Source organism: Podarcis filfolensis (genome assembly GCF_964270895.1).
Source record: "Podarcis filfolensis genome assembly, chromosome: Z".
Taxonomy (NCBI): domain Eukaryota; kingdom Metazoa; phylum Chordata; class Lepidosauria; order Squamata; family Lacertidae; genus Podarcis; species Podarcis filfolensis.
In genome coordinates this window covers 42,272,847-42,292,756 of record NC_139617.1, presented here as the reverse complement: position 1 = coordinate 42,292,756, position 19,910 = coordinate 42,272,847, and the positions used below count along the sequence as shown (strand labels likewise).

At 44.6% G+C, this 19,910-nt stretch overlaps 1 protein-coding gene and 1 long non-coding RNA gene across 2 annotated transcripts; one reads left to right on the top strand and one right to left on the bottom strand.

Moving 5' to 3' along the window:
- Positions 1–1,004: 1,004 nt before the first annotated feature.
- On the bottom strand, positions 1,005–8,495 carry LOC310754937. The gene is made up of 3 exons (XR_014544083.1): positions 7,892–8,495; positions 6,006–6,055; positions 1,005–1,092 (listed from the first exon to the last, which is right to left on the bottom strand). It is a non-coding gene; the product is annotated as an uncharacterized lncRNA (long non-coding RNA).
- Positions 1,793–19,726, top strand: TNFSF15 (TNF superfamily member 15). Its single transcript, XM_083597457.1, has 4 exons — positions 1,793–2,228; positions 15,638–15,692; positions 18,004–18,036; positions 19,195–19,726. Exons 1-4 carry the CDS (start codon positions 2,049–2,051, stop codon positions 19,641–19,643), a joined length of 717 nt encoding a protein of 238 aa, XP_083453583.1. The 5' UTR covers positions 1,793–2,048; the 3' UTR covers positions 19,644–19,726.
- The last annotated feature ends 184 nt before the right edge of the window (positions 19,727–19,910 follow it).

Here is a 19,910-nt window from a genome sequence, read left to right as displayed (position 1 = left end):
GAAGAGAAAAGTGTATTTCTCCCTCTGTCATTAACATTAGAACTTGTGGACATTCAATGAAGTTGAATGTTGGAGAATTCAAGGCAGAAAACAGAAAGTATTTTTTTACACGGTACATAATTAAACTATGGAACTTGCTCCCCCAGGAGGCAGTGAGCATCACCAACGTAAAGGTAAAGGGACCCCTGACCATTAGGTCCAGTCACAGACAACTCTGGGTTGCGGCGCTCATCTTGCTTTACTGGCCGAGGGAGCCAGCGTACAGCTTCCGGGTCATGTGGCCAGCATGACTAAGCTGCTTCTGGCGAACCAGAGCAGTGCACAGAAACGTCATTTACCTTCCCGCCGGAGTGGTACCTATTTATCTACTTGCACTTTGACGTGCTTTTGAACTGCTAGGTTGGCAGGAGCAGGGACTGAGCAATGGGAGCTCACCCCGTCGCGGGGATTCGAACCGCTGACCTTCTGATTGGCAAGTCCTAGGGTCTGTGGTTTAACCCACAGCGCCACCAGTGTCCCTATCACCAACTTGGTTGGCTTTAAAAGAGGATTAGGCAAATTCATGGATGAGGGGGCTATTAATGGCAACTAGCCACAGTGGCTCTGCTCTGCCTCCAATGCTTCTCAATGCCAGTGGCTAGAACCCTCATGAGGGGAGAGTGCCTTTGAGCTTGTGTTCTGCTTGAGGGTTTCCCACAGGCGTCTTGCTAGTAAGAACAGGATGCTGGGTTAGAGAGGCCCTTGGCCTGATCCAGCAGCCTTGTCTTTTGTTATTAACACAAGGCTATGCATGAGTGACAGCGCCCCTTCAAGTGGCCTAGCACCATCAGCAGAGTGCCAGAGGCAAGCAAGTGCTGATGAGTTGGCTGAGGGTGGAAGAGAGCCTAGAACAGAGGCGAGGCTGCTTTCCTGGCCCTGGCCTGTAAGTTAGGTTAAGATAGGTGGGTGAACGTTTAATCATCACTTCCTGTCAGTGTGCCAAGAAGGGCCTCCTCCTGACTGCCTGTGGTTAAGCATCCCTAAAACGTGTCCTTCAAGGGAAGAACCCTGACAAACTCATCCACTTTTTCATCAGACAGGGTTGGATGGTTCCTGCAGGAAGGTAAGTAGTGTTTGTTTGTTTTTTAACCCCTGTGCATTCACCATCCATGTATTAAATGACCCCCAATTTTAACTACAAAATTTGGGGGGGGGATACCATCTTATACCCAGAAAAATACAGTATTTTTTCACACAGCACACAGGTATGATATGGAATTTGCTCCCGCTAAATGTAACGGCCACCAGCACCTTTCAAAAATGATAAAGGTCTCAATGGATGCTACTCCTAGCCATAATGGCTTTGTTCTCCCTCCACTGTTGAAGGCAGTATGCCTCTGAATACCAGTCACTGGCAATCACAAATGGGGAGATGTGCTGTTGTGCTCTGGTCCTGCATGCAGGCTTCCCATAAGTATCTGTTAGCCACTGAGAAATCAGGGTGCTGCACTAAATAGGTTCTTGGTCCGATGCAGCAGGGCTTTTCTTACATTCTTAAAGGTGAGAATAATTTGAAATACCTTGGGCCTCTTTTATTAAGAATCTGAAAGAGGTGTATGAGCTTCAGATAAGATAGGAAACGAGACAGAGACTGAGAAAGGCACCTGGAAAATGACACTCCAGCTAGTCTCAGCGGAAGCTCCTGCCGCTGCCCCACTCACTGCCTCCCTCACTCGCGTTTCTCCCTTCCCCTCGGGGACTTTCCTCCGACTTCCTCCTTCCTAAGAGCCATCCTCCCCACCCCAGGCGTTAGGGAAAGCGAGCCGATTCCGGCGTAGGTGTGGCATCCTGGCTGAGATGGAAGGGTGTGTCTCCCCCCTTAACTCCACGTGCCCTCTAGTCGCGTCGCGGAGTGGGATGATTCTCGCGCCCTCCCCCCCTCTCCTCCTCTCTCCACCCAGGAATATACAGGGCTATATAATGGGTCCCCAATCAGGGCCCAGAAGACATTTGCTATCCCCCCTCCCCCATTGGCTCGGTGATATTCAGAGCCTGGGGAAGACTTGGCTATGGACGGGGCGCGAATGCAGCAATTGGCGGAAGAACATTACGGATACAGGTGGGAGCGGCTGGCGGGCGACTTGCGGAGGCTCCAGTGCCTGGCGCTTTTTTGCCTTCTGCTTCTTGTTCTCTTGGCTATGCCCGTGATTTACCTGCTGGGCAGCAGCCTCAGGTGCAAGCAAGACGAGGTAAGGAATAATACAAGGACCTGCGTTTTACTCTGTAGCGTCTGCACTGACCGGCAGCGGCTCCCCGGGGTTTCGAACGGGGAGTCCTACCACGGGATGCCAGGTATTTATTTGAACGTGGGACATTCTGCATGCAAAGCAGATGCTCTTACGCTGAGCTCCCGCGCTTCCCCAAATCAAAGGGTAGGTTGTCTCTCTGTGGGCGGGATTTATCAGAGAAAGCTGCCGAGTCAGGCCATGGACCCGTCTAGCTCAGAACTTCCAGCAGCGCACCCTCCAGTGTTTTAAGGCAGGATCCTCGCCCCCTTCCCCCCACTCGTACTGAGAGATGCCCGGCACCTGGGACTTTGGGACACGCAAAGCAGGTACTTTCTCACTGAACGATCAACATGCAAATTTCATGCTGAACATTCTAACTTGTTTTTACTCGTGTTTTGATCCGTCTGTAGGCTGACTTGCCATTATCGTTTTCTGTTAAGAGATATTGGAATGATTTAATGGTCTACATACTCTGTTAAGTAAACAAACGAATAAACAGTGCGGAAACCCACGGAGGGATCTTTGGCTAGGGAAGCTATGGAGCGGGTGGGGCTCCACAGATCCGCGTCCCAAAGAAATGTTGTGGACCAGAGGAGGTGGAAGTTTGTTTCTCCCTTCACAACTGTGGAATCCGGAAGTGTAGTTGGAAAGTTACTCTTCCCTTCGTTCGTTCGTTCGTTCATTCGTTTATCTGCTTCTTGTCATGGCGATGGCTGTTTGTGTGTGTTTTAGGGGCATGCTTGTAGGATGAAGTTTAGATTGCAGTGCGCTCCAGTAATTTGCTCATCTGCAGCATAAGGGAGCAGGTCGCTGTTGTTACTGCAAATTTCAAATGTGTTCATGTGCTGACTACTATAGATGGGAGGGTGGGCTTTATCAGCCCATGGGTTGCATTCACTTTTTGTCAGTATTATGGGGTGTACATGTGAGGGGGTGGGAGACCAGAGGCGATGCAGGCGAAGCAATGAATGTCCGTTTTACCTTTAAATAGTAGACTAGTTTGTACACACACTTTCTTTTTTTTATATGAATATTTATTAGATTTTCCAATTTTATATAAACACAAAAAGAAAAAGAAAAATATTAAAAACACGTCAATTTCAATAACAATTTTTCAATAACATGTTTCTTTGACTTCCTCATACCTCCCCTTCTTGTTTTCTAGTTCAACTTGTTAATTCAGCAAATCCTAATCTCTTAACATTCCTTTTAAAATAACTCCTTATTTTCCACTCAACTTTTTTAAATTTAATAACTTAAACAGTTTTAGTCCCTATTGTCTTTATCATAACAGCTAGAGACCACAAAAGTTCAATCCAACCTCTTTTCAGAGTTCATTAATTTTGTAGTATTTCTGTAAATAGTCCTTAAATTTCTTCCAATCCTCTTCTGCTGACTTTTCTCCCTGGTCGCGGATTCTGCCGGTCATTTCTGCCAGTCCCATACAGTCAATCAACTTCATCTGCCATTCTTCCAGAGTGGGTAGATCTTGAGTCTTCCAGTGCTTTGCTATAAGTATTCTTGCTGCCGTTGTAGCATACATAAAAAGAGTTCTGTCCTCCTTTGGCACCAAATGGCCGACTATGCCCAGGAGAAAAGCCTCTGTTTTTTTCAAGAAGGTATACTTAAATACCTTTTTCATTTCATTATAAATCATTTCCCAGAAAGCCTTAATCTTTGGGCACGTCCACCAAAGATGAAAGAATGTACCTTCAACCTCCTTACATTTCCAGCATTTATTATCGGGCAAATGATATATTTTTGCAAGCTTGACTGGGGTCATGTACCACCTGTATATCATTTTCATAATATTCTCTCTTAAGGCATTACATGCCGTAAATTTCATACCTGTGGTCCATAACTGTTCCCAGTCAGCAAACATGATGTTATGTCCAAGATCTTGTGCCCATTTAATCATAGCTGACTTAACCGTTTCATCCTGTGTGTTCCATTTCAGCAGCAAGTTATACATTTTTGACATAATTTTGGTTTTAGGTTCTAGCACTTCTGTTTCTAGTTTAGATTTTTCCACCTGGAAGCCAATTTTCCTGTCCAAATTGTAAGCCTCCATTATCTGAAAATAATGAAGCCAGTCTCGGACTTTGTTTTTTAGTTTCTCAAAGCTCTGCAGTTTCAGTCTATCTCCTTCTTGTTCCAAAATTTCCCAATATTTTGGCCAATTGGCCTCCATATTGAGCTTTTTCTGAGCTTTCGCTTCCATTGGTGACAACCACCTTGGGGTCTTATTTTCCAATAAATCCTTATATCTGATCCACACATTAAACAAAGATCTCCTAACAATATGATTTTTAAATGCTTTGTGAGCTTTAACCTTATCATACCACAAATATGCATGCCATCCAAAAACATTGTTAAAACCTTCTAAATCCAAAATGTCCATGTTTTCAAGAAGCAGCCAGTCTTTCAACCAGCAGAATGCTGCTGATTCATAGTAAAGTTTGAAGTCTGGCAGGGCAAAACCACCCCTTTCTTTTGCATCAGTTAAAATCTTATATTTTATCCTGGGCTTCTTGCCCTGCCAGACAAATTTAGAAATGTCTTTCTGCCACTTCTTAAAACAATCCATCTTGTCCACAATTTGTAATGTTTGAAACAAAAATAACATTTTAGGCAATACATTCATCTTTATAGCTGCTATTCGACCCATCAAGGAAAGCTTCAAATTTGACCATATTTCGAGATCTTTTTTCACTTCTGACCAGCATTTCTCATAATTATTTTTAAATAAGTTCCCATTTTTAGAGGTCATGTTAATCCCCAGATATTTCACCTTCTTCACCACAGACAGTGTACACACACTTTCACACCCCTCTCTATCTTCCAAGTAGAAGGCATCATCAGAGTTCAAGGATACAGTCAAGCCAGTTAAAGACACTCTCTTGGGGAGGGGGGGCATCTGGGAAGGCATGGTGGTGTGGGGAGGAGTCCTGAGGGCTGGACAGAGAAGCTTTGAGGGCCACCTTTGGCCCCAAGGTTTGAAATTCCCCACTCCTGTTGTAGATCAAATATGCCATTTTTGTTATTCACAACAGCCCTGCAAGGTGACTTAACTGAGACGGCTCAAGAAGTAACCTGCCAGACTAAATGACTGAGTCCCCCAGTTCAAGCTGAGTAATTCTTATCACACTCACTCAGCTGAGTGTTAGAGGACAGGGGACACGACAAGGTACCACTGGACCTGATTAGGGGAGTGGAATTCTGTCCCCAGTGGATTCATTATATCAGGGCAGGAACACTTTTTGAAGTGGATTTTTTCTGGAGGGCCCCGGACTCAAGGTGTGTGTGTCTGTGTGTTGTGTCCTCATCTCCCATGGAAGACTTGAGGCATAAAAGGTTGGACAATATAAGGGTCTCTGAAAACCAGAAACCTGCAACCTGATTTGGTATTTTATCACCACTGTTGGAGAAGGCCAGCCTCTGAATATACTGTAGTTCCTGGGAATCACAGGAGGAGAGCTGCAATTGCACTTGGCTCCTGCTTACAGGCTTCACAGAGGCATGTTGGCCACTAGTGAGAACAGTCTGCTGGACTTTGGCCTCATTCAGCAGAACTCTTTTGATGTCACTAACCTTTGTGACACAGACTTTTTGTGGCGCTTCTAGCAGTGAGGTTCCAAATGATGGCTGGGTGATACTAGTGGTGATTCTATGGAATGTCCATAAACATTCAATTGCTCGGGTAACATAGCAGCCGAGAATAGGATGTTCAAAACTCACCTTCCGTGAGAAGGCTTGCTTTGACAGTTTGGTCAGCTGTGAGGCAGGAGCTGTGTGGAGCAGACAAAAGGTTGGAAAAGTTGAATGGGACATGGTCCCAGAAGAGATAGTAGGTAAGAGGCAAAGATCCCACATGCAGGATGGCTGGAGGAGAGGAGCAGATTCAGCAGTGGAGTGAAATATGAGAAGGGTGATAGGATGGAGCTAGAACACAATGAGTTAAAGAGCCCACTGAACTTCCATACCTTGAGAGGGATCCTGAAATTTAGAGAGAATCCTAACATGCACAGAGATCCAGAAATGAGAGCCAGGAGGTTACCTGAAACACATACCGTATTTTTCGCTCTATAAGACGCACTTTCCCCCCTCCTAAAAAGTAAGGGGAAATGTGTGTGCATCTTATGGAGCGAATGCAGGCTGCGCAGCTATGCAAAGCCTCTTGAGCGCAGCGGGAGCGTTCCTGCCTCTTCACTCAGGAGGCTTTGCATTGAGGCTTCCCTCTTGCTGTGCTGGCTTCTGGCTTAGCCATGCACAGCCTCTTCCGGGCAGGGGTAGCCTTCATCCTGCTGGCCACGAGAGGCTTCGTGAAGCTATACCATAAGCCAGTACAGCAAGAGGGATTGCTGCCCTGGCTTTGCTGCGCAAAGCCTCTTGAGGGCAGGGGGAGCCTTCATCCCACTGCCCTGAAGAGGCTTCACTTGGCTATCCCATAAGCCAGAACAGTAAGAGGCTATCCCAGAAGCCAGATCCCTCTTGCTGTTCTGGCTTCTGGGATTCAGAATATTTATTTTTCTTGTTTTCCTCCTCCAAAACATAGGTGCATCTTATGGTCTGGTGTGTCTTATAGAGCGAAAAATACAGTATATTTAATTTCCATAGTCCCCCACACCTTTTTTTCTGGTCTCTCCGTGCTTTTGCATTTCCATGGAGTGGCCTGGTTCATGCATCACCCATACCCCAGAGTGGGGAACTTTCGTTTCAGCCCGGGGGCTGCATTTCCTTCTAGGCAGCCTTCTAGGGGCCACATGAGCAGGATTAGAGACAAAAGCTGACAAAGCAACACATGTAAAATTTACCTTTGTACAGTTGGCTAGTTCCTCCACCTTCTCCTCTCCATCCCCCATCCAGGCAAGCAAGAGACATCATGGGAGTCCAAGAACACATTCCAGCCAGGCAAAAACACTCAGGGTGCAGTCCAAGGCAAGTCAGAGGTGTAGTCTGGGATGAGTTACAAGGGGCAGAAAGAGCAGCCAGGGAAGGGGCACATTTGCCCCAAGGTTCCATACCCTTGCACTTAGCCAAAGTTAAACCACAGTTCATTATGCAAACTGCAAATCACCACAAAGAAGATAAAGCAAAGATGGCTTGTTTTGTGGGTGCATATGCCCTACATAACTCCCCATGTGCTTCATATTACCTACCTAACATCCCAAAAGAATTCCTAGAGCTGTACTGCTACCATTGCCTCAGCAGATCTCCCTGCCCCTTCCTATTGGCTGTCTGCAAAGGTGTGGAAATTTTCTCAAGAGTTCTTTGCCCACTCTCCTCAAGAGCACTCAAAAGATTATAGCAGCCTAGGGTTTCTTTAACCCCTTTCTTCCACTGTTATACTGAAATGTGACTCCATTACTGTACTTTCCCATTTAGATACTATATCATCCTTCCCCAAATAGGGGAGCTGCATGAGTATAACCCATTAGAGAGTATATAGTCTAATATTGTTTCAAACATTCTGCAAAAAATGTTGGAGAGCAGGGACTTTTTCTTGCTCTATCCTCCTCTTAGGGCCAAGCCTCGCACAGGATTCTGCTGTTGCTCAAGCACCAGTCAGCGTTGAAGCTCAGTACCCACACCTTACATTTAAGGCACTCTTATCCCACTTTAACATACCTGGAGAATCCTGGGAACTATGGTTTGTTGAGACTGGTGGGAACTGTAGATCTGTGAGGTTGGTACTGGTAACAAACGAGTTTCCATGATTTTTTTGCAGGAAGTCATGACTGATAAAGTGGAAGAAGAGCTTGTTGTTTGGGGCAGATGTGACCTTAGACTCTGGGCTTCTCTACACTTCTTCTTCTCCCACTGCTCATTCCCCACACCACCACGGGAAAACCACTCTTTAGCACTCAGTTGGAGCAAACCTGGGAAAGGAGTGGGGCAGAGAGAAAACCACTCGGGCCTGTGTCTAGAAAGCATGGGTCAAGTGGAAAACTGTTCACACCTGTGCTTTCTAGGCACGGGACTAGCAAAAGTGTGGACTCGTCTTGAGCCTTACATAGCAGCAAGTGTTTCTGTCTAACTTTACTGAAAGAGGCCCAGCCTTCTCCAACTGTTTTTCCCCACTACATATTAGCAGGGAAGGCTGGCTGGCTGCATGAGGGCTTCTGTGATATGAGAGTCCTCAGGGTCAGAGTAGGGCAACATTACACCCTTTGGCTGGAGTGAAGCCAGCATCACGAGATCCTCTTATGGATGTGCTTCTGGGGCTGGCCCTCTCTGTAATTTCCCTTTCTGACTCAGACTCCTTGACATCCCATGAATGAGGGGAATCCAGTGCCAGGGTGATGAGACATTTTATTTTCAGGCAGGATTCCATGCTCCTGAAAACTGTTGCATGAGGGAAGGGGATGAAGGATGTGACTACATTGTGTGCACAGGTTTCAGGGAATGTCCAGGAGAGTGGGTGCATTGTGGTGCTGATGCTGCTAAGATCACCTTACTTCATATACCTCATCTCCTCGCCTGTGTTCCCCCAGTGTTGGTGCTTCCAATATGCGCCCCCCGCCACAAAAAACCCTTTCCCCTTGCAATCCAGATTTGGGACTTTCCAACATGTGTAAACTTAAGGCTGCCCAGCCCAGTCGGTGAAAGTCATTGAGCAAAAGACAATTTCTAACCACCACCACCCCATTGACTAGCATCTTTATAGCCTGGTGGGTAAACAAACAAGCCACACCTAAGCCATAGTTAAGGAACTGTGTGAGTTTGCACCTGTCACTGAACCATAGCAAAGTTCAGTAAGCCAACAACAAACCATGCTTCCTTTTTGCTAACAAACCATAGTTAAAGGGCTGGGCTGGGCTGGCAGGTAATGGTTTAACAGCAAATAGTTAATTAGTAATAACTAATAAATAAGTTTATTAATTATTTAGTAATGAATAAATTGGGATTTATTAACTAAACTTTATTTAATGGTTTAACATTGTGTGCAAAACGTGCAAATACTGTGGTTTGCTTTTCCAAATGACTTGTATGTGTGGGGTTTTATTATTACTCCCCACCCCCTCACAAAATCTGGGCAATCACTTGCATAGACTGAGGAACATTTTAGGAGTGCTGCAGTGTTAGCACATATCTGCACAGCTGTGTGCACCCTCTGTATCTCTCCTGCCTGTACCGCTCAAGTTTGCACCTCCACCTGTTTATTCCCTGTCCCCAACAGAAAGTGAAATTGGGTAGCAGCAGTGCTTTTCTTCCAGAAAAAAGGTGCCAGTACTCACCATGAAGTTGTTACGGTAAGTGCCACACTTTTAACCAGTGCTTTTCTTCCAGGAAAAGAAAGGTGCTGGTACTGCGTACCCTTGAGTGTCCCTAGATAAAAAGCACTGGATAGCAATGTATATACAAAAGGCCTGGAGAAAAGTGTCACACTGGGATATGAACAGCCACATGAAGAATCAAACATGACAGATTACCATGATTGGTATTCAAGTAATGTGTACTCAGTGCAGACCCATTGAAATTAATTCATCTAACTCAACTGTACTTTAAGATGTGCTTATTGAGTTTTCAAAAACAACAATTTGTTGTTGTTGTTTAGTCGTTTAGTCGTGTCCGACTCTTCGTGACCCCATGGACCAGAGCACGCCAGGCACTCCTGTCTTCCACTGCGTCCCACAGTTTGGACAAACTCATGCTGGTAACTTCGAGAACACTATCCAACCATCTCGTCCTCTTTCATCCCCTTCTCCTTGTGCCCTCCATCTTTCCCAACATCAGGGTCTTTTCCAGGGAGTCTTCTCTTCTCAGGAGGTGGCCAAAGTATTGGAGCCTCAGCTTCAGGATCTGTCCTTCCAGTGAGCACTCAGGGCTGATTTCCTTAAGAATGGATAGGTTTGATCTTCTTACAGTCCATGGGACTCTCGAGTCTCTTCCAGCACCATAATTCAAAAGCATCAATTATTCGGCGATCAGCCTTCTTTATGGTCCAGCTCTCACTTCTATACATCACTACTGGGAAAACCATAGCTTTAACTATACAGACCTTTGTTGGCAAGGTGATGTCTCTGTTTTTGAGGTTGCTGTCCAGGTTTGTCATTGCTTTTCTCCCAAATAGCAGGCGTCTTTTAATTTTGTGACTGCTGTTACCATCTGCAGTGATCAAAAACAACAATATGCAAACAATAAAGAAACAATGAACAAGTGCTGTGTGGAGCACATATTAGGGTTGCTACCTGTCCTGTATAATACAGGATTGTCCCGTATTTCAATGTAAAATGCTGCATCCTGTATTGATACAGTTTTGACCTGTATTTCAAATTCATGTGTATGTGTGTGTGTACGTATTTGTGTGTGACAAATTCCAGAGATGCCAACCTGTTAGGCTGCAAGAGATTGTAATGGATTGCTTTGAAGTCACTTTAGAACGAGATGGGAGGGGGAAATCACCCCAAACTGCCCTGCCGTGCTCTGTCCTGTATTTTGCCAGAACAGAGGAGGCAACCGCAAGCACACTATTGAAATTTGAATAAAACAAACAGAAGGTTTAGTACACTTGCAGACACCACAATAAAATAGATTCTGTAAAGGGACATATTGGAAGCATGAGTCACATATCAACAAGGGAGCCTTCCACATAGAGGTATATATTGTTGTGGGCCTATTAATTTCAAAACTTATAAATGGAGACTGTGCAACATTAAAATAGTCTCACAACCAACCTGTGATGGGATGTTGAGCTGCTTGTGCGTGAAGTTCCTAGTCCCTCAGTGTTTGGCTAAGTCCACAAACCACTGTCTGTAACGGAGCTCCATAAGCATGGCTCCGTCAGTCGCTGGCAGAATCCAACAGTGGGCGTTTGCGGAACTTCTTCCAGCATAAAAGCTCCTTAACGGAAACGCGCCTTCTGGACTCTCGATGCGACAGTTTCCGGCGAGGAGTGGGCGTCCCTATGGGAGGTCCTGAAACCTCCCCACTGTTATCGCTGGAGGTGTCTCTGAGCCATCCCTCCGACTCACTATCCCTTGGAGCTCCTCCTCTCCCCCTGCTGGTTCCCTCCTCAGCTGACAAGTCTCTCCCAACCTCTGTGAGCCCCTTCCTCTCCAGTTCTGCCGATGGCAGTTCCCTGACACAACCCTTGATGGGATCAGACAAGACAATATCCAGCATCAGGAACCAAGCAAGACAGATGACTGTGGGTGGTATTCAACTAATGTTTATTGAGAGTAGACCCATTAAAATTAATGACCCTAACTCAGACATCTTCATTAATTACAATGGATCTCTTTGAGTAAAAGTTAGTTGAATTACACAGAACTTCTTCCAAGCTTGGGACATGCATTTGGGGGCCTACTTCTTAACCCCCCCCAAAAAAAATATTTGTATGGTGGCACAGCTGCTGTTGTGCCCTGCCTTAGATCAGGCCACAACCTGATAGTGGATACTGGATGAGTAGTTGAAGACCAATGCAGCAGCAAATACTGCTAGATGTGGTGGGTTCAGGAATGACTTGGACTAAGTTCTGCTTAGAGTAGATCAGAATGAACAAACCTAAGCTAGCCATGCCCATCAATTTCAATGGGTCTATTCTGAGTAGGAATAACCTGGGATAAAATCCTTTGCTTGGTTATCTTATTGATAATAAATACCAGCACTCAGCATGTTTCTGTCATTTATCAATATGCAACTCGTGTAGGAGTTATTGTATAAACATCCGTTGGCAATTAGCATGAGCAGAGGTCACACCGCAAATGAGATTGCTCATTAACTTTCTACAATGCTTTCATTCAAGGAAATGCAAATATATTGGTGTCATGTGTGGAGCTCTGTAATCTGGGTCTCTGCCAAGGGTGGAAGCTTGTTGGCCCAGCTGAGCATAAACCAGGGAACTGAACTTCCTATTTATGTCATGGATAAACTCCATCAGCGGATGTGGGTGGTTGCATTCTTTATTTAAGTGTTAGAGAAATTGTGTAAATAATGCAAGTGGAGCCTAGAGCAAAAAGTTCTGATAGCAGTTTACTGAACAGATGGAACAACAAACAGTGCATACCTATTTGAGGAGAAAGGAACACACAGGTTTTGTCTTTCAGTTAAGGCCTTGTACATAACAGGGGGCATACAACTAAAAACACAGAGGAGAAAACTTCCTGAGAAATACACAACCAACCAGAGCACATGCTAGCTCATGTCACTCTACCTTGTTGCTAAGCAACATCTCCACACACACCCCTCTTGACTAGTGGACTTAACCTTTAAATGACATACTGCATTATCTCTGCTGGTGTACTTTCTACATAAAGTACTCATTGGTGCAGGAGATCCACCCTGATCCTAAACATAGTCTTTTCTGCTGATTTTCCCTGGTGGAGAAGGGATTGCTGTCCCATGGGAAACATTTCAGGTATTCAAAACGTTTGTGTCCTTGCGATTTGGGAGTAGTGGGTCATCTAATACATGTATGTATGTATGTATGTATGAGCGAATACTAAGATTCATTAACTTTCTAATTTGGATCTTGTTTCCTACCAAAGCAGTGCTTTTTCTTAGTTTGTAAATCATTTTAATTTTGACTCTTGTCAATACAGATAAAGTCCATCATTATTATTGAAATTGTTCATGAAGACTTTTAAAAAGTATTCAGACTGAAGTGGAAATGTGAAGAACAGAATTTAGGACTGGGCATACAAAAACCGAGTAATGTAAAACCAACTTTGATAGATTCATCCATCCTTAGTCAGAAATGCAGATGGAAAGGCAAATAGAAATCAATCAAGTGATCTGTTCACAGCCATGATTTTCAAACCAAAAACTTCACATGGTGTCAATAGCTCAGACAACACTTCCCCTGTCTTCTTCCCCACCCACTCCAGTGCTGGCAGGGGGTAAGTCCCCTTTGTGGTACAATCAGCCCATGCAGAGCACTGACTGGTTTTGTAAATAATGGTCAGTGAAACTGTGCCTCCCCTCCCTGATATCCTTGGACTCCAATTTTCATAATGGCCATTGCTCAGGGATGAAAGGAGCTGGAGTCCACCACCATCTGGAGGGTGACCTTGAAATTATTTATTAAATTTATATACCATCCTTCATCAAAAGACCACAGCGTGGTTTAGAAAGCAGAACACAAATGGCAGCATGTAACATCTATACAATATAAAACTCAAGGCAGTAATATAAATACCATTACAGTAATGAGAAATAGATAATAAAATACGGATTCTCCTAAAAGAGAATCAGCAGCAGGATATCTTAAATACAAAAAGTCCTGCTGCTTCTTGTACAGCCAAGTTCTATATGCAATACCTGGAGCAGACGGTCGCTTTGAATCTACAGTCAGGTAGCTGTTATATTATGAGAGATACTCAGGCACCGTCTACATGTTACTAATCCAGATTGCCCACTGGATAACGATGGCGATGACAGTATGATTGCATCTTACACACATTTTAACTTGTGTGATTTCAACCTTAAGTGGTTGCAGGCAAACTGGCCGGTTGAAACTGCACACGTTAAATGTGCTTAAAGGGCTTAAAAACTATTCTTGTGTTGTGTCTGCTTGAGGTTTCCAAACGTGAAAAGAAAATGAAGGCTCTCTGCCTTGCTTGGTGGCAGGGAGAGGCACCAAGATTAAGTGCTGAACTACTGCACTTAATCTGATCTGGTGTGAGATCTGGTTTCCCTGCTCAGTTACCAGCTGTAAAGTGATGTCTAGACTCTAGGGGTTAAAAGTTAACTGCATGTACCAGGTGTCCTGTCCTCATGCCAGATGGGACTCTCCTGCATTCCATCTGTTTGGTAAGCACAGCTGTAGGAAGCAAATGACAATTAGTAATGCCTGTGTTGTTGTCGGGGGAGGTGGTGTGTGTGTGTAAGAGAGAGAGGGGGGCAGGGATTGACCAGTATAAATATTAACTGGACTGGAATGTGTGGGGTTTTATTTTTGCTTGGCGCGATTTCTCTAGGCTTTCAGCAGGCACTGAAAATACAGTAGTACATACAGTGAAGGTGTCTGCCTGATGTCACTTAGGCAGGGAGTTCCAGAGTGTAAGTGTTGCCACACTAAAATACCAATTTCTTACAAATGCGGAACAGGTATTATGTGGCAGTGTAACAATGCCAGTTCTGCAGACAGACGTGGTAGAGTGAGTATATTTGGGGTAAGGTGATCTTGCAGGTAAACTGTTGTTGTTGAATAAATCCAGGGGTGGGGAACATTTTCAGCTCCTGGTGGACAACTTTGGCTGGGTCCCCCCCCCCCACTTTGCAGTGAAAATTGAATTGAAGCCACAGTGCTGATGACTTTCCTAGCCAATCCAAGTGGGGCTTGATTTTCACTACCCATAATCCTACTGATACACTGCAGAGTTCCTGAAACTCCAGAGTGAAGCTAATCAGCTGACTTCAGACCTTGCTTTTTGAAGGGGTTGTGTGCTCCCAGGTGGAACCAATCCCAGAGGTGCTTGGATTTGGTGCCCTGTTTAAAAGGTGCCAAACACAGCCTCAGTTTGCCAAGGAGCAATTAGGAATATGTTTCAAGGCTCCTGGTGGTTCCTTTGCACCCTTGTTGTTACCTGTCCTGTACCTTATTTATTTAGAGCAGGCATGTCCAACTCCCAAGAGACTGTGATCTAATCCCAGTGTAAAACAAACTGGCAGTGATCTACCCATTGACATTGGAGGGAGGAGGAGTGTGCATGTGTTGGGGGGGTGTATTGCCCAGAGTTGTTGAGCTTTTAGGGGGTAGGATTGACCAGAGTTCTTCAGCTTTTATTTGTTAACTTTCAGTAAACTTTATTTAATTCCACGATCGATAAGGGTCCCACGATCTACCAGGATCAGCCAGGGATCTACCAGTAGATTGCAATCTACTGGTTGGACATGTTTGATTTAGACCATCTACAACCTTATATTTGGCCAAAAAGGCTCACAGTGTGGCTTAGGTAAAGGGACCCCTGACCATTAGGGCCAGTTGTGGCCAACTCTGGGGTTGCAGTGCTCATCTCGCTTTATTGGCCAAGGGAGCCAGCGTACAGCTTCCGGGTCATGTGGCCAGCATGACTAAGCCACTTCTGGCGAACCAGAGCAGCACACAGAAACGCCGGAGCGGTACCTATTTATCTACTTGCACTTTGACGTGCTTTCGAACTGCTAGGTTGGCAGGAGCAGGGACAGAGCAATGGGAGCTCACCCCATCGCGGGGATTCAAACCACCGACCTTCTGATCGGCAAGTCCTAGGCTCCGTGGTTTAACCCACAGCGCCGCCCACGTCCAGTCAATTAAAACAAGACATTGCCCGCCTACAGGCTCCCTATCTATCTATCTATCTATCTATCTATCTATCTATCTCTATCTCTCATTCATTAGAGATGGCACACTGCTGAATTAATCACTTGTGCATTTTCGTTTACAGATGTCACCTGAAACACTTCCTATATTCCAGAAACAAGAGGCCTCTCCTGCAAATTGTGAGTTTGCTTAAAAGAAGAAGAATTGTAGTGTTTGCTTTGTGTTCTGAATAAGATTCTCCCTGCAGCAAATTTCTCCAGGCAGTAGCAGGCATTGGCAGAATAGGAGCATAGGAAGTTACCTTATAACAAATGACATCCCAAAAGACACGAAGAGAATCTTTTTATATGCAACAGCTGCCACAAGGTTATTGACTGCAAAAAAATTGGAAGTCAGAAGAAGTACCAACATTGAACGATTGGCAAAATAAATTTTTTGAAATGATTGAATTAGCAGAAATGACGGCAACACTTAGAATGCAATCTAATCAAAATCTCAAACAGGAATGGAAATGTGTAGAAGAATACATGACCAAAAGATGCTCCAAGAAGAATTTATTGATATGTATAGACTGATTTCATTAAACTAAACTAAGCTAAGCTAAGCAGATATATAAGATTGAATATTTAATTATTAAGATACAAAATTACAATCTCAATAATAAAGTTACAAAATAATAACAAAGAAGTCACTCACGGGTGGAGGGAAGACACAGGGCAAGATATAAGAAATGGATAAATGTTGGTGCATAATGAAATGTGAAAATGTGAATTCACGAATATAATGTATATGTATCAATATGTAAAGATTTCATATATGTATTGCAACATTAATAATAAATAAATAAAGTGCAAAAAAGGAAGTTACCTCAAACTGAGTCAGAACACAAGTCCATCTAGGTCATTATTGCTACACTGACTGGCAGCAGTTCTCCAGTGTTTCAGGCAGGGGTCTATCTTAGCCCTGCGTAGAGAAGCCAAGGATTAAACCTGGAACCTTGTGCATGCAAAACAGCTGCTCTTCCACTGAGCTACAGCCCTTCACCCATGATGCTTAATTGTGGGGAAAGCTTGCGGTGAAAACTGTGGTTGAGGTGATATCACAGCTTGGAAGGGGGATGCATTCGCCATGGCAGGAATGGGAAACTTATGTGGCCCTCAAAATGTTGTTGAACTCTGTTGCAGGGGGTTGGACTCGATGACCCTTGGGGTCCCTTCCAACTCTAGAATTCTGTGATTCTGTGGACTAGGGTTGATGGGGGTTGAAGCCCAACAGCATCTAGGGGGCCATCCTCCCTGTCCAAAATGGAGCATAGCCCTGAACTGCAGAGGTTCAGGGGCCTCAGTTCACTTCCAACATGTGCTATAGCAAGTTGCTCCTTAGGAGGTCTCTATGGTGCTGTGCAACTCGTGCAAAATGCAGACCATCCATTTCTACATCATCTCCAATTAGGGGCTATCAGACCTCCAATAACAAAAAAACACAGGACAGTCTGCTTGATGGTCAACAAACCAGTATTGATTGAGAGCTAGTGTGATGTAGTGGTTAGACCAGAAATAGCCAGCAGGTGTCCTCTAGGTGTTGTTGGCCTGCAGCTGCCATCATCCATGACCATCCATTGGCCATCTTGGCTGAGGTTGTTGGCAGGTGTAATCCAACAATATCTGGAGGGTACTCTGTTAGCTCCCCAGGATTAGAAATTTGGTCTGGGGTCTGGGAGAGCAGGGCTCAAAACCCCACTCAGCCATGGAGCTCATTACATCACAACCATGTAAGGTAGATTATGCTGGGAGTAATCAGTGACTGGCCCAGAGTCACCCAGTGAGCTTCATAGCCAAGTGAGGATTTGAACCCTGGTTTCCTCCAGGCCCTAGTCCAACACACTAACCATTACACCTCTGGATGGGTGATAAGCCAAGCTGCCTTTAAAACGCTGTTTGTGCCTCTGCAGCCAGGGATAGGCAGAAAATATTGTTCTTGACCTTCTGTATCACTCCCTGCCTACTTATTCAAGGGACAGGTTTCTCAGGAATTCTCCAGAGAGCTTATTTCCTGAACCATAGTGAGAAATCCCATTATTTATTGACAGATGAGAATAAATGCACTACATTTAAGGTTCTTATGCTCCCCTTAGCTGGTGATCACCTGTGCTAAAACATACTTCTACGCTGCTTGCACCTTTGTGAAGATCAATGATTTATAGGAAATAGATTTGACTGGCACATTTACAGAAAGTTCAACAACCATGGCATTCCAAAAAGGTTGCCCTCAAGGGAATGTAGTCTTGGAGTTTAAAACAGTTCTCCACTCTTTTATTATGGGATGGCAATATACATTTGGCTTCAGGATCGCTGGGCTCACTCAACATCTGGTTAGAGGGGCAATGTATGGTTTATCCAGAAGAAAGTAAGGATGTACAAGATTGTGGTCTTAGAGTGCATTAGGTAATTCATTCTCTCTCCCTTTCTGTCTCTCTCTCTTACGTTGCAGATTCGGAAAGCAAGCCAAAGATCCACCTTTCAGGTAATTTTTCACTTTGCAGTTGTTTCTCCTCCAAAGCTTTATGTCTCTGGAGTGTGTTCCTTCCACTTTCAGAAGCCCATCAGAATAGAAAGGTCTCAAGAATAGCCCCTGGTAGTGTTCAGTGGTATTAAAATACATTATGCAAAGCACAGTTGTCTGGAAATATGGTGCTGTGCGTGTGTTTAAAAGAACAGCATACACTTCTTGCAGTGGCTAGATATGGTAGGATGGTGAAACTATTAAAGTGGTGGCTGATGCTCATTGAGACTGGTAGGGCAGAGAATGGGGAGCCAACATTAGGTGGTGTAAAAGCCAGTGACAGGAAAAGTCAGAGCCAGTGCCATGTGGAGCCAACTAATTTTAGTTTTGTCCCCATCCTCCTCCCTGCTGAGTTTTACAAGGAGAACACTGAGACTAAAGCAGAGGAAGCTGAGGGGCTGTGCCACCCCCTTGACTGGTAGGTGGGGTCTGGCTATGGGCAGGCAGAGATTGGCATGCCAAAATCCTAATGGCCCACTAGAACTACAGTACCCCTCTTCTAGGTCTTCAGTGGGCAACACTAAACAGAAATAGACCTGAGAAAATATGGAGAGGATTTGGAAGAGAGAGAGAGAGAGAGAGAGAGAGAGAGAGAGAGAGAGAGAGAGACTGGATATAGCACAGAATGGAGAGACAAAGTTACCAGTCTAGTGAGATGAACCCACTGGTTCAAGTTTCATGCACCACTAAATTTAGAGAAATGCAAATCTTGAGTGACCCTTGCATTTTTGACAGTGTTTTGTTTCAGGAAGTGCAGTAGGTAGGTTTACATTAGGATGCAACCTAAACTGAATCTATCTCCTATCCATAGACTCAGGTAGGCTCACCTGGGTTCAGGTGGGACCTCTGGTGTTCATCTGAGTTTGTGGCAGGGAACCAGTGACCCTCCATTACTCATCAGCCTCAGCCACCACAGCCAACTGTCAGAGATTATGGGAGCTGTTGTTCAGAAATATCTGGAGGTACACATTTTCTTCCCCACTCCTGGGGTGATGGTGATGATTTGGGGCTGAATCTGAATAACAGGCTAGAAAGTCACAAAAGCCATCAGCCTCTTTGAATGTTTTTAGCCCTCAGTGAGAGCATATAACTAAATTGTTTTGCTTTGTCTTATCACAGCTATCAAGCAAAATTCATCCTGTGCCAACAATGTGCTTCCAATCTTAGAGTGGACAGTTCGCAGAAATGAACAGCACAGTCCAATGAAGTATTTCAATGGTTTCTTGGTGATCCCAAAAAATGGATATTACTTTGTCTACACTCAGGTCACTTTCCGATGTCCTGATGGTACATGCGAAAACATAGAGTACTGTGGAAAGAAAGGTGTGGATGTAAGAAACGTAATGCAGGTGGTTTCACTGAAGAGCCCAAGCTATCCTGCACCTCGCCCAATCATGAAAGGCGAGAGTTCCATTGACAATTATGGAAAATGGAAGAAAACCATTTATGTTGGAGGTATTTTCCAGCTGTGGGAAGATGACACACTCATGGTCAATGTCAGCAATCCTGCACTGGTGGGATTTGGTGGTGAAGGAGACATAACCTACTTTGGTGCTTTCTTAATCTAGCTGCCCATTTGAAACCATGGATTCTCCCACTTACAGACCAGAATTTCCACAATGCAGTGTAATAAAAGGATGCTACCTACAAATGCTTCCAGAAATTTCCTCTGCTGACATGGCCTTGATGGGGAAGTTCCAAAGTACTGGTCTTGTTTTCTGAAGTGGAGTTGAGGGATCTGGAATCCTTCCATGTCACATAAATGCTGGTTTTGGATGTGTTCTGTCTGCTCAGCTCCCTGAGCTTTCAATTCTTTCAGGATATTTGTATCGTGC